The sequence below is a fragment of the Lipotes vexillifer genome, unplaced genomic scaffold, assembly GCF_000442215.2.
Source record: "Lipotes vexillifer unplaced genomic scaffold, Lipotes_vexillifer_v1.1 scaffold36, whole genome shotgun sequence".
NCBI classification, from domain to species: domain Eukaryota; kingdom Metazoa; phylum Chordata; class Mammalia; order Artiodactyla; family Lipotidae; genus Lipotes; species Lipotes vexillifer.
Window position 1 is genome coordinate 503540 of NW_006792448.1, and position 12867 is coordinate 516406.

Here is a 12867-nt window from a genome sequence, read left to right on the forward strand (position 1 = left end):
TCAAGATATGTTTAAATCACAGCAATAAGCAAACTCAGTGGTTTCTAGGATGGTCTAAGAAGACCTAAGCAAAGAAGTAGAAGATTTGTTGATTTAAGTTGATATAAGGATGACTATCATGCATTATGTGTTTCTCATGTCTCAAACTTGTAACACACCTGAAATAATCTTATTACACTTAGAAAGGCCCTCCATGAAGAAAGCAAAAACATCTGAAAGATAATCCTTGATTTATTTCACACTATTTATCCTGTAGACAACCTACTTATCTTATAGACAATCAGGCCTAGTTTTGCTACAGTAAAATAAAAGTTAAAAAAAATAACCAACCCTACACTTGATACATAATGTCCATAGGGAAGTCCTGGTAGAGTGGGAGAAAAAAAACAAAGCTGCCCAATAGTACTGGCTGTTTGCCTGTCATTTAGTAGAAGGTGTCTCGCCACTAAGGTTGGACTCAAAAGTGCAAAAGAAAAAAAACTTAAAAATCAAACCTAGAATTCAACTTTGCATGTTGAGATTCAGTTTTATTTATGCTACTAGCTAAGTAAAAAGCATACATATTGTATCTGTGGTACAGTCAATACATTTGCAACTTTTCTACTTAAATTCTCTATACAAAGTCACTGCCAATTGATATGATCATTGATGGCAAAGGGCTTAGAATAACCAAAAGGTATAAAAAAGTTTGCAGTCTTGCCCCAAGATACAAAAACTGAATTTTAAACAATGTCATAACATACATGATTTAAACAGTATACGAAAAAAAAGTCACACATCAAATCAAGTACAAAAATATCCAAACTACCTATTATGAACGGTAATGTTTCCCTTATTCTGCACTGTATTTAACACAGAATTTAGCAATTCCCAAAATATTCATTATTTAGTTTAAGCACTGCCACCTTTGCAACACGGTTAAGATATTAGATGGAGTGACATTGCTTTTAGTGTTTTTAAAAATACAAAACCTTTCCCTATGTTAGTGAAGGAAAGAAATTCCTCCTCTAGGCTTCTTAGTAACCAACCCTGTGCCTAGAAATATAGAATACATCTACTGTTTAACAGGGCTAAAGTAGATTTCATGATAAATAGTTATCCAACAAAGATAACAAATGTAATTTTCAATGATATTCCTTTGGTAATTTTAAGGAATTCTCAATATACAGAGATTAGTGTTTTGCCTTGGCAAAAGAAAAACTGAAGTCGCAAGACAATCTGAATTGAAATCATCTTCACTAGCTTAACTTGAAAAGAACATTTGCATAAAAGGTTATAATACATTACTATCTTCTTTTTTAAACACAGAGTAAAGTTGCTCCTGGTAAAATTAACTCACCCACATGGCACAATATTTTGGAGTAAAGTATGTTCAACAATAACAACTCACACACAAGATAACATAGGTGAATTAACTTTGAGAACTTCTCTGCCTTTAAAATCAGCAATATTGAATTTATTCTGTAGAATAACACACATATCAATGTTCTGCATATAAAAGGCTCTAAAACATTTTAAAGGGCTAAATTTTCCAGCATTGGAATGATTCCTTCATACATAACTGGTGAAGATTTAATAAGAATGTGTTTTTCCTGATCTTCAAGCTCTGAGCCATGCCTGAAAAGTTCTAAATAGGAAAACAAAAATTGTTTTAATCCAGTTTCTGTCTGCTAGGAGCAAGGCAGCAAACACATTTTTCAACCCCTTATGAAAAGATAAAGCAGAACAAAAGTGAAATATATCTTCAGATTACAAACAGGACTGCATTTTATAGTCCACCATCCTGATAATGTTAAGGGCCCCAACATTAAGTTAAAAGACCTCAGTCTAAAGGCTGTGGGTCGGCAATAGGCATGGTGTGAAGTACTTCATCTAGGAGCTGGAGGGCCCGGTGTAAGTGAATCTCAATCCAGCAAGGTGTTTCCTTGATGCTCTGTCTTGGGTAATCAGGCCCCCAGCCTTTCACAAAACTCATCCTGAGTATGCATAAACGACGAAGGTCATCAACACCGATTCCAGCAGCAGCTGACAAACCTAACAGAAAAGATTTAGATGAGGTCAGAGGGACAGCTGATCTCTTCCCATCCTCCCTAAATCTTACATTAATAAGGTGATTAGCTTTCTTTACTTCATTCTCCCCAGCATATAACTTCTCTGTCAAGGTGACAAAAAGTAAGTGTAGATCTACACTTTATCAGCAGGGACTGAAAACTTTTGGTAAAGACCATCTACATTCCACATGGGTCTTCTAGCTACCATCAATTATGAATTACCACAATCCACCAACACCCCACCTGTTTTTCTCTTTAGAAGTGGAGGTGAAGGAATAAAAAACAACTTGTTTTTAAGAGGTAGTGCATGTCTACAGGTTGGTTCTAAGAACCTTACTGTCTGTCTAAACAGTCTAGTTCAGAGTAAGACATGACTAATAATGAGACAGTTAACAGTCCTGGTTCCACTAAGACTTCTTGGATGACCCAGATGAAGTCTGTCTCTCAGTTTCACAATGTAACAGAGATAATATGTAATTACTCAACAGGGGGCAGTAGATGAGAATGAAAAATTTAATAATAGTTCTGGATTCTTTAGTAAAAGCATGTTTATAATTTATAACATCAAAACTAGCAAATTAATGGTTTAGATGCCCAAATCTTTTAAAAAATAAAATTTTCTAAATGAGTATGCCTTATCTACCTCTAAATTGTAAACTCCTGAACATAAGTCACAACGGAGACTGCATCTAATTTTCCAGTCAGAACATACAGTCATATAGTCAATCTGCATTCATCAATATTACAATGAAACTAATGGGAGGAATTTGTTATGTACTGTAGAGAAACCTGCAGGGCCACTGCAGTTTTCTTAGCCAGTGTGATTTGCTTACCACACTGAAGAGGTTAAGAACAGGGGTTGAATGAATCACTAGTTATGCCTTCAGACGTGGAAGATGGGTGCCACGTGTTTCCATCATAAAAGTCTATAGTCAGGAGTTTAACTCTGCAGTAAAAAATTCCCCATCAGTGTGAAACCTGGCACACAGTTCAATTTTACCCTAAAATTAAAAAAAAGTCTACGAGTTACCAAAATACCACCCTCACTTAGTTTTCTCTCCATGCTTAGCATACTTAAGAAAAAACTGGAGAGGTGCCTAACTCTGAAACTGAAATATGTTTTCCTTCTAGAATAAAGCAAAGCATGTCGGTGATCTCAACCCACCCTGGCTGGTGAGGCAAGAATTAAAAGCATCAGCAAAAAAAAGGGGAGACTGATCAATATAATATAATAACCCCCTTTCTCCTTTATCCCATACTCCCTTTTTTGATACAAAAAGAATGAACACAGGGTCCTAGACAAAGGGCAACTATTACAGAAGAACAGTTCTCTTTTTTTGGTTTACAAATTCAAAAATGTTATCCCAGTAAAAACAACTTTAATTTCTATTATTGCTTAAAGTAACTAATCAACTGAGTCAATCGAGATAAAACGCCAACTATTGCACTTTAAAAAAAAAAAATCAAAAGTATACTTACTGATAGCTGGGGCTATTCCACCTACTGATCCGGGGCCAGGGATGTTTCCTGCCACGGCTGCTGCCTGGGCAGCTGCTGCAGCTTGTGCAGTAGCTGCCTGTTGTTGCATCTGACGATGACACTGACGCAAATCAAAGACCTTTAAAAAAAGTATAAGTCTCATGCCATGAGTCCAGCAGAAAATATTCCATACATCAAAAACCAATGCACAATTTATTTAAAACTCATAGCTTGATTTAGCTCTCAGAATTAAAGAATTCAAAATTTTAATTTTTTATGTATATGTAGTTCTTAGGAAAGGTGGCTTGAAGCTCACCAAGAGGCACATTTCACTATGAGGACAGCTTTGGCTGCCACAGCTCTCTGTATCCTTTATCTAGAGTTCAGTGTGGGGCAGCCATTACTGTCCTTGTGAAAAACCACACCACTGTGTAAAATGAACAGTTAAGAAATCATCCCTCCCTTTCATAACCAAATTGCTGAGAGTTTTCTTTAGGCTGAATCGATGGCCTAGATCATATGGCCAACTTCTTTTCTTTATCATTCTAACTATTTGGAGGAGTGAATAAAAGGCACTGTCACTATATAAGAAAACAACTACATTTCTCAGAGATGCACACTTTAATCTATAGAAGCAAAATAACATGATATTTAGGACTTGTTTTAAAATACTTTAGAAACAGAGGAAAAAGAAGAGATCAAGTAAATGTAAAATCTTAACTACTGAATCTCAGTGATAGATACATGGGATTTCATTAACTAGTTTCTCATTACTTTCTGTATGCTCGTGATTAAAAAAATAATGCTTAGCTTTGAATCCTATCACTGATACCTGCTACCTACATGGGTTAAATTTCTTAACCTCTCTGAGGCCTCAATTTTCTTATCTATAAAATGGGAATGCTAAGCGTACATGCTTTTTTTATAAGGTTGTTATAAACTTGGCATAGTATACAGTAAGCTGTCAATAAATGTTACTTATTATATTTTATTTTAGTTTTGGCCTCCCATGTAGCCACTCACCTTTCAGGATAAGTTAAGGAGTTAATAAGTAATAAGTAATTAATAAGTAATTTCAATGTTCTTTATCAGCCATGCCAAGGGCTGGCATTTTTTAAAGCACTGGAAGATTACACAAGCAGAGTGATCATCTTAGAAGTTGCAAGAAAGGAAAACAAGGACAGAGTAGAAGCAAGACTGCTCAATGCACTTTTTTTATATCATTTTAATTTCTGAACCATGTGACTATATTCCTTTGTCAAGAGTAAATTACATTAAAAACAATCCTTCTAGTATGCACAAAACCCAAATATAAGCAAGCATAATTATCCTTGACAACAAAAGAAATTGAAGAATGCATAACATAGTACTTTATCAGATAACAGGTTTGGAACCCAAACCATTAGTTTTCAGATGCCTGAAAAATTCTGTCTTTAGCCATGGTATTTACATGAAACATAAGAGCATATAACAACAATAAACAAGAGAACCCTCTCCAAATAGCAAAGCACATTCCTATTTACTTATTTCTCTACTCAATGCCAATCTTCCAGCATCAATGACGGACAAAACTTAAGACTATCCCATTCTCTGAAGAGATAGAAATTTGTCACAAATAGTTGTATTTATTACCTGACCAAACTATCAGTCCTAAAAGGCTTCAGAACAGAAAACATGACAAAGTCAGGTCTGGAAATCAGAAATCCCGCAAGGCCCAGAACAAAAACCACTGTTTTTTCAAGATTCCCAAGAGTCCATTAGATTCTGAAATTTTCCACTGGGCTCTCTGACCTCTTAGAAGGCATCACCTAGCACAGTACAAAGTGGGACTCAAATATTTGAAACACCAAATAGCTCTACAACCGCTTTTTTTTTAAAGAAAGCAACTAACAAACCTTATTTTTTAGAGCAGTTTTAGGCTCACGATAAAACTGGGTAAAAAGTAAAGTGAGCTCTGCCTCCCTACTCAAGTACAACCTCCCCCACCGTCAATGCCCCGCACCACAGTGGTGCCCCTGCTACATCAATGAACCTACCCTGACACACCGTTATCACCCCAAATCACAGGCTACATTAGGGTTCACTCTTGGTTTTATAATTCTATGGGTTTAGACAAATGTATAACGACACATATCCAACGTTGTAGTGCCATACAGAGTATTTTCACTGCCCTAAAAATCCTCTGCGCACTGCCTATGAGTTCTTTCCTCCTCTCTATCCCTGGAAACCACTCATCTTCTTACGTCTCCATAGTTTTACCTTTTCCAGAATGTTACAGAGTTGGAGTCATACAACATGTATGTAGCCTTTTCAGATTGGCTTCTTTCACTTAGTAATATGCATTTTAGGTTCCTCCATGTCTTTTCATGACTTAATAGCTCATTTCTTTTTAGTGCTGAATAACATTCCACTCTGTGGATGTACCACAGTTTATTTACCCATTCACCTACTGAAGGACATGTTGTTGGTTGTTTCTAAGTTTTTGGCAGCTGTGAATAAAGCTGCTGTAAACATCCGTGTGTAGGTTTTCGTGTGGACATACGTTTTCAAATCATTTGGGTAGATATTAAGGAGTGTGACTGATGGATCATATGGTTAGAATACATTTAGCTATGTAGGAAACTACCAAACTGTCTTCCAAAGTAGCTGTACCATTTTGCATTTCCACCAGTAATGAATGAGAGCTCCTGTTGCTCCACATCCTGGCCGGCATTTGGTTTTGTCAGTGTTTTGGATTTTAGCCATTCTACTAGTATGTAGTGGTATCTCACTGTTGTTTTAATTCACAATTCCCTAATGACATATGAACTTGAACATCTATTCATATGCTTACATGCTATCAATGTATCCTCTTCACTGAAGCATCCATTCAGGTCTTTTGCCCATTTTTTAATCAGGTTGCTTTCTTACTGTTGAGTTTTAAGTGTTTTCTATATTTTCGATATAGTCCTATTTTCTATATTTTCGATATAGTCCTTTATCAGATGTGTCTTTTGCAAATATATTCTCCCAGTCTGTGGCTAATCATCTCATTCTCTTGACACTGTCCTTCGTAGAGCAGACATTTTTAATTTTAATGAAGTCCAGCCTATCAACTGTTTCTTTCACGGATCCTGCCTTTGATGTTGTATCTAAAAAGTCATTGCCATACCCAAGGTCATCTCCTATGTTATCCTCTAAGAGGTTTATTTTTTACGTTTAGGTCTTTACAACCACTTAAAAAAAAATTTTTTTAACCATCATTAACCTAGTATGGCCCGGGAGGAGGGAATACAGCTTACTTATAAATTCCCAGGGTTCAAATATGTTCTCAACATATCCCCACCTCCACCATGAGTTATTAAAAATAACCAAGAGATATTCACACATAGGTTCTTTACAATATGTTATAAACAATCATAATTACGATTGTCTTAATCTAAATCTATGCTAACACCAGGAGCACATATTAACCACAGAGATGAAATTTTAAAACTTTTATCTGCAGATGTAGTAAAAATGATTCATTAAGCACCTCAGCAAACCTTCTTTCCACATGGGTTATTTATGTAATTACAGCACCCACACCAAAAGACATAATTATTGGCTATACTGCTAACTAAAACTCAGGCTGCCTCCCCACTGTATACTCTGTCTATACCATAATAGGTTTCATCTGTTATACTGGATAGTAAAATTAAGGCTTTCATTGAAATGCAACCATCTTCCTTTCAAAATTTGACTGAGTTGTTGATAAAAACAATTCAAAGTAACCAAAGGTTTTAAATATTCTTTTTGGCTCAGATCCAAAACATATTTCCTCACCACCCCTGGGCTAATCAACAATTTACCTCTGATTTCATTTATTTAAACACGTTTCCTGTGGTTACTCTCATATAAGTTTATTACAAACATTATTTAACAAAGGTGAGTGTCTTATAAAGATCACTGTCAACATCTTCAGGATATTCTCTTTCAACCAGGAGTCAAATTTTGGCATTCTTCTTTATAAGGCTCAATTACAGTACTCTGTTTAAATCAACACCAAGAAATAGTAATCCAGAAAGAGAAACAGATAATTGTGTTAGTGGTATACTGGGCATCTGAATATAAGACTGCTTTAAGGACTTGCTAAGTAATCTGACCTGGAGGTAAGAATCATGACATATAGTAACTGGGAATAAATTTAAGTGGGATCATAATAACCTTCAACCTAGTCCAGCTGTGGTTTAGAAACACAGCCTGCCCCCTGCCCCTAACATATATGTGTTCAAAAACAAACCTGACTCATCATCATAAGAGAAATGCATATCAAAAACCACCACAATGAGATATCACTTCACACCCTCTAGGATGGCTAAAATCAAAAAGACAGATAACAACAAGTATTCGTGAAACTGTAGAGAAATCAGAAACTTCATACACTGCTGCTATAAATATAAAATGCTACAGCCACTTTGGAAAACAGTTTGGCAGTCCCTTAAAAAGTTACAGAGTTACTTTATGATCCAGCAATTCCACTCCTTGGTATATGCAAGAGAAATGAAGACATATGTTCGCACAAAAATCTGTACATGAATGTTCATAGCGGTATTATTCATAATATAGCCAAAAAGTAGAAAGTCATATGTCCATCAACTGATGAATGGATAAACAAAATGTGGTATATGAAATATTATTCAGCCCTAAAAGGAATGAAGTACAGATATATGCTAAATGGATGAAGCTTGAAAACATTATGCTTAGTGAAAGAAGTCACAAAAGACCACATTATATGATTCCATTTATAAAAATTGTTCAGAGTAGGCAAATCTAGAGAGAAAAAGTAGATTAGTGGTTGTCTAGAGCTGGGGGATATGGGTTGTTGGGAGGTAATAGCTAAAGAGTACAAGGTTTCTTTCTGGGGTGAAGATAATGTTCTAAAATTGATTGTGGTGATGGTTGCACAACTCTGAATATACTAAAAATCACTCAATTGTACTGTTTTAATGGGTGAATTATATGGTATGTGAATTATCTCAGTATCTCAATAAAGCTCTTAAAAAACCTGAGTGTCTACTGCTTAAGCGACACAAACAAAACAGATCTTACTTTTGAAAGCAAAAGAGCAATGCCACTTAAAGAGAACTCAAACATTTGCTCCATTTAAAGCTTGTAAAATGCTATTTTGTTACATCAGATTTTCATAAATATAAGGTGACTGCTATATCATGAGAGAAGCAGGAAAAAAAAAAATCAACATCTTAGGAGAAAACAAAATACAATTTAGTCCTAGCTTCTTGGTTTATAAAATGAAAGAATGGTTCTTCAAACCTATGTTTTCCTCATTTTAACTAAAAAGAAAAAAATGTGTTTGTGTGTATGTATGTGTATTGGGGGTAGGGATGGATTCCCCCATGTGGACTCCCCAATGTAAGGGCACTCCTTCCAAGGGTTCATGTATCTGTATGCAATTCACCCCAGTAACATGATCTCTGGTGAAAATCTACCTGACAACCTAAACTTTAGTTACTGCGGCCCAAAAAATTAGTAAATGAAGAAAAGGCCAATGGTTAGATTTAGGATAAACTTGCATCTCTTTCTGGCTAATAAGAAGACTCTTCTGAAGAATAATATACTTAGTAAACAGAAATAACTATTTTTAAATCTTAGTTAATACAACAAAAATGGGATTTTTTTACTCCATTAAAATGTATCACAAGAGGGTTATTTATTGTTCAAGGCAAAAGTCTGAGATTGCTATAAAAATCTATCCATGACAGTGGTTTATCAAGTGATGACATGTCTCATACCTGGGTGGCTTTTCAAGGACCAATTTGTACCAAAATAGAGATACTACATTATTTGACAATCCTAGAAATTAATTATATAAGATTCCACATTTTTTAAGCTTAAATGTTTTAAATACTCCCTCATATCCGTTAAGTTCATAACTACTGTCTGGCACAAAGTATATATTCAACATTGTAGTCCTCTGCCCATTCACTTCTAATTGCACAAGTAATCCAGAGACTTGTAGTCAAGATGGATGCATAGTTATGCATAATCACCTTCTCTCTCTGCTCCAAACATATACAAAGGCTAGAAAAACTATTAAAAATAGATATCTTCCAAGCCAATCATAAAATTCATGTGGAAATCCAAGGCGCTGGCAATAGCCAAAATAATCCTGAAAAATTACAAAGTTGGAGAGCTCACACTCCCCAATTTCAAAACTTCCTACAAAGCTATAGCAATCAAGAAAGGGTAGTACTGTCACAAGGATAGACATATACAGCAACGAAATAGAACTGATGGCCCAGAAAAAAAACCTTTATCACTTAAGGTCAATTGAGTTTTCAACAGGGTGTCAAGATAATTCAATAAGGGAAAGAACAGTCTTTTGAACAAATGGTTTGCTGGAATAACTGGTTCTCAAACAAAAGAACAAAGTGGGATCCTTTCCCTAAGATGTAGTACAATGCAGCAACGACTGTTTTTTCAATAAATGGTGCTGAATCTACTGGACATACCCATGCAGGAAAGAAATAATAAATCTACACAAAGACTTAATACACCATACAAAAATTCACTCAAAATGGATCACAGACCTAAATGTAAGATCTAAAAGTATAAAACACTTAGAAGAAAACATAGGCATAAACTTCATGACCTTGCCTTAGGCAATGGTTTCTTAGATATGACACCAAAAGCACAAGCAACCAAAGAATAGACAGAGTATACTAAATTTTAAAACTTTTGTGCTGCAAATCATTATCATGCAAAAAGTGAAAGACGAGCCAAAGAATGGAAGAAAATATTTGCAAGTCACGTATCTGATAAAGGACTGATACCCAGAATATATAAAGAACACTTACAACAATAATAAAAAGACTAAAAAACCCAATTAAAAAATGGGAAAAGATCTGAACAGACATTTCTCCAAAGAAGATACACAAATGGCCAATAAACACACAAAAAGAAGTTCAACATTATTAGCCATTAAGGAAATGCAAATCAAAACCACAATGAGGCAGATACCACTTCATATCCACTAGGATGGTTAAAATTAAAAAAGGCAGATAATAACAAGTGTTGGTGAGAATATAGAGAAACAGAAACCCTCCATATACATTGCTGGTGGAAATGTAAAACAGCACTACCATTCTGGAGAACAGTCTGGCAGTCCCTCAAAAAGTCAGACATAGAGTTATCTTATGATCCAGCAACTCCACTCCTAGGCATATATCCAAGAAAATGAAAAAATACATCTACCTAAAAACTTATACATGACTATTCACAGCAGCATTATTCATAATAGCCAAAAAGTAGACACAACTCATGTCCATTAACTTATGATGGATAAACAAAATCCACAGTGGAGAGCAAGGACGAAAGACAGAAGGTACTTGGGGTACCAGCACCAAACAGGTGTAGAGGACAGGAATTTGACTTCTCAGAGTGATATGGAACGAGAAAACAGGCTCTCCGAGGGCTACAACTGGGCACCTGCCCATAAATCAAGTGCTGGTAAAACAGTTTGACAGTTAATTCAGAAATGCAACTAGGAATAAAATTCTTGTCCATGGCATAGGTAAGCATCAGAGAAATCTATGCAACAGGAAGTTAGGCCCTGAGCATACCTGAGGATTGGAACTCAATTTCCTCAAGGGACAAAAATTCCCTCTACCTTCTAAATATAAGAATTGGTCCTGAGATGTGGATCCCAGGGTGCCAGACTAAGGCAAAACTGCCCTACAGGTAGAAGCAATGACAGGAAGGAAAAAATAAAAAATAAAATCTCTTGAGACAAACTTGCCAACAAATATTAAACAGACTACAAAGCATACGAGGAAACACAGCACCACTTAAAAATAGTAACAAAGCACAAATAAGCAAAATTCCTTGTGGAAAAATTAGAAAACACAAATAAAGATAATTCTATTTGTGTGCTAAGCAATTTCCTAGGACTAAGTGATGAGGCAGAGTTAATTCCACTAACTTACAATAGCTAATCTTAAACATGCTGAGGATGACGGTGAAAAATCTGAAATTAGAAATATATTTAGGGTATCTAATTACCATCTTCCGCTTTCAAAAACAGTGTATGTTATAAATTAAAATTAAAATAGATTGAATATGTAATAATTAATGAAAAATACCTCAGGCTTAATTTGCAAAATAATACAGTAAATAAAACTATTTAATGCACAAAATAACTAACCTTAAAAAAAGTGGTACTGAAGAATTTTTCATTTCTCAGTTCTTAATGTGAAAAGCTATACTTTTAGAATTCCCTTCCATAAAATCCTAAAGGTTGGCTAAGATGCAATTTCAGAGTCTGAGTTTTACATATTTTATATCAAAGGAAATTTGGAGGTTTCACTCAGTATTTTCAAGAGCCTGTGTATTACCCTAAAACATTTAACAGGGCTTCCCTGGTGGCGCAGTGGTTGAGAGTCCGCCTGCCGATGCAGAGCACACGAGTTCGTGCCCCGGTCCTGGAGGATCCCACATGCCGCGGAGCGGCTAGGGCCGTGAGCCATGGCCGCTGAGCCTGCGCGTCCGGAGCCTGTGCTCCGCAACGTGAGAGGCCCGCGTACCGCAAAAAAAAAAAAAAAAATTTAACAAATTTGCTAATAAAACAATAGGGCATGAATGCATCCACAAAACTAAATAACCAATTATATCAATGAAAGTCCCCAGGAAATGTGTTTTATATACAAACATAATTTCTGATTATTTAATACCTAAAGAGACATTTTTACACTCCTCCCACCTCCATCTCAATTCTTTAAACAACGAACAGAGCTTTCCAAGTCTAAAATATTTGAGTAAAATTGCAACTAACCTTTATATATGCACTTGGGTAGATCTTATGAACAGCGTCTCCAGGTGCACGCCCAGCTTCTCTGTCTAAGTAGTAGCTCTGTACAAAGACTGCGTGGTCACTAAGGCACCTGACCCAAACATCACCTTCACCTTTACATTCCAACTGCACACCTTTGCCTATGTGCAACCTTAGGAAGAAAAAGTGAATCACATTTCATTTTGGTAAGTATTTAAAAATAAATTTAGTTCAGATTATACAGCATACCCAATACTGAAAAATTTTAAAGAATAAAGGACATTATATAACACCATAACCAAAAGATAGCCGCTGTTAACATTTCTGTATGTTTCTTTGTTTTTTTTAGTATCCTATTCATATGTAATAATGATGAACATTCACATAATGCTTATTATGTGTCAGGAACATTCAATATAAATTCTCACTTAACCTTCACAATTCAATTAAATTAATTTAAAAATTCAGTTAATCACATGAGCCAAATTTTAACTGCTCAACAGCTACATGTGGCTAGAAGTTACTATACTG

The 12867-nt window shown here is 35.5% G+C and overlaps 1 protein-coding gene across 1 annotated transcript in view; it reads right to left on the bottom strand.

Annotated features, from left to right (window-relative positions):
* Positions 1 to 506: 506 nt before the first annotated feature.
* Positions 507 to 12867, bottom strand: part of SMAD4 (SMAD family member 4) — a 37195-nt gene continuing 24834 nt past the window's right edge. Inside the window, exons 9-11 of the mRNA XM_007465566.1 lie at positions 12340 to 12508; positions 3531 to 3669; positions 507 to 2034 (exon numbers count right to left, since the gene is read on the bottom strand). Of these exons, the coding sequence (XP_007465628.1) occupies positions 1823 to 2034; positions 3531 to 3669; positions 12340 to 12508 (520 nt within the window). The 3' untranslated portion in view covers positions 507 to 1822. The remainder of the gene's footprint in view (positions 2035 to 3530; positions 3670 to 12339; positions 12509 to 12867) is intronic.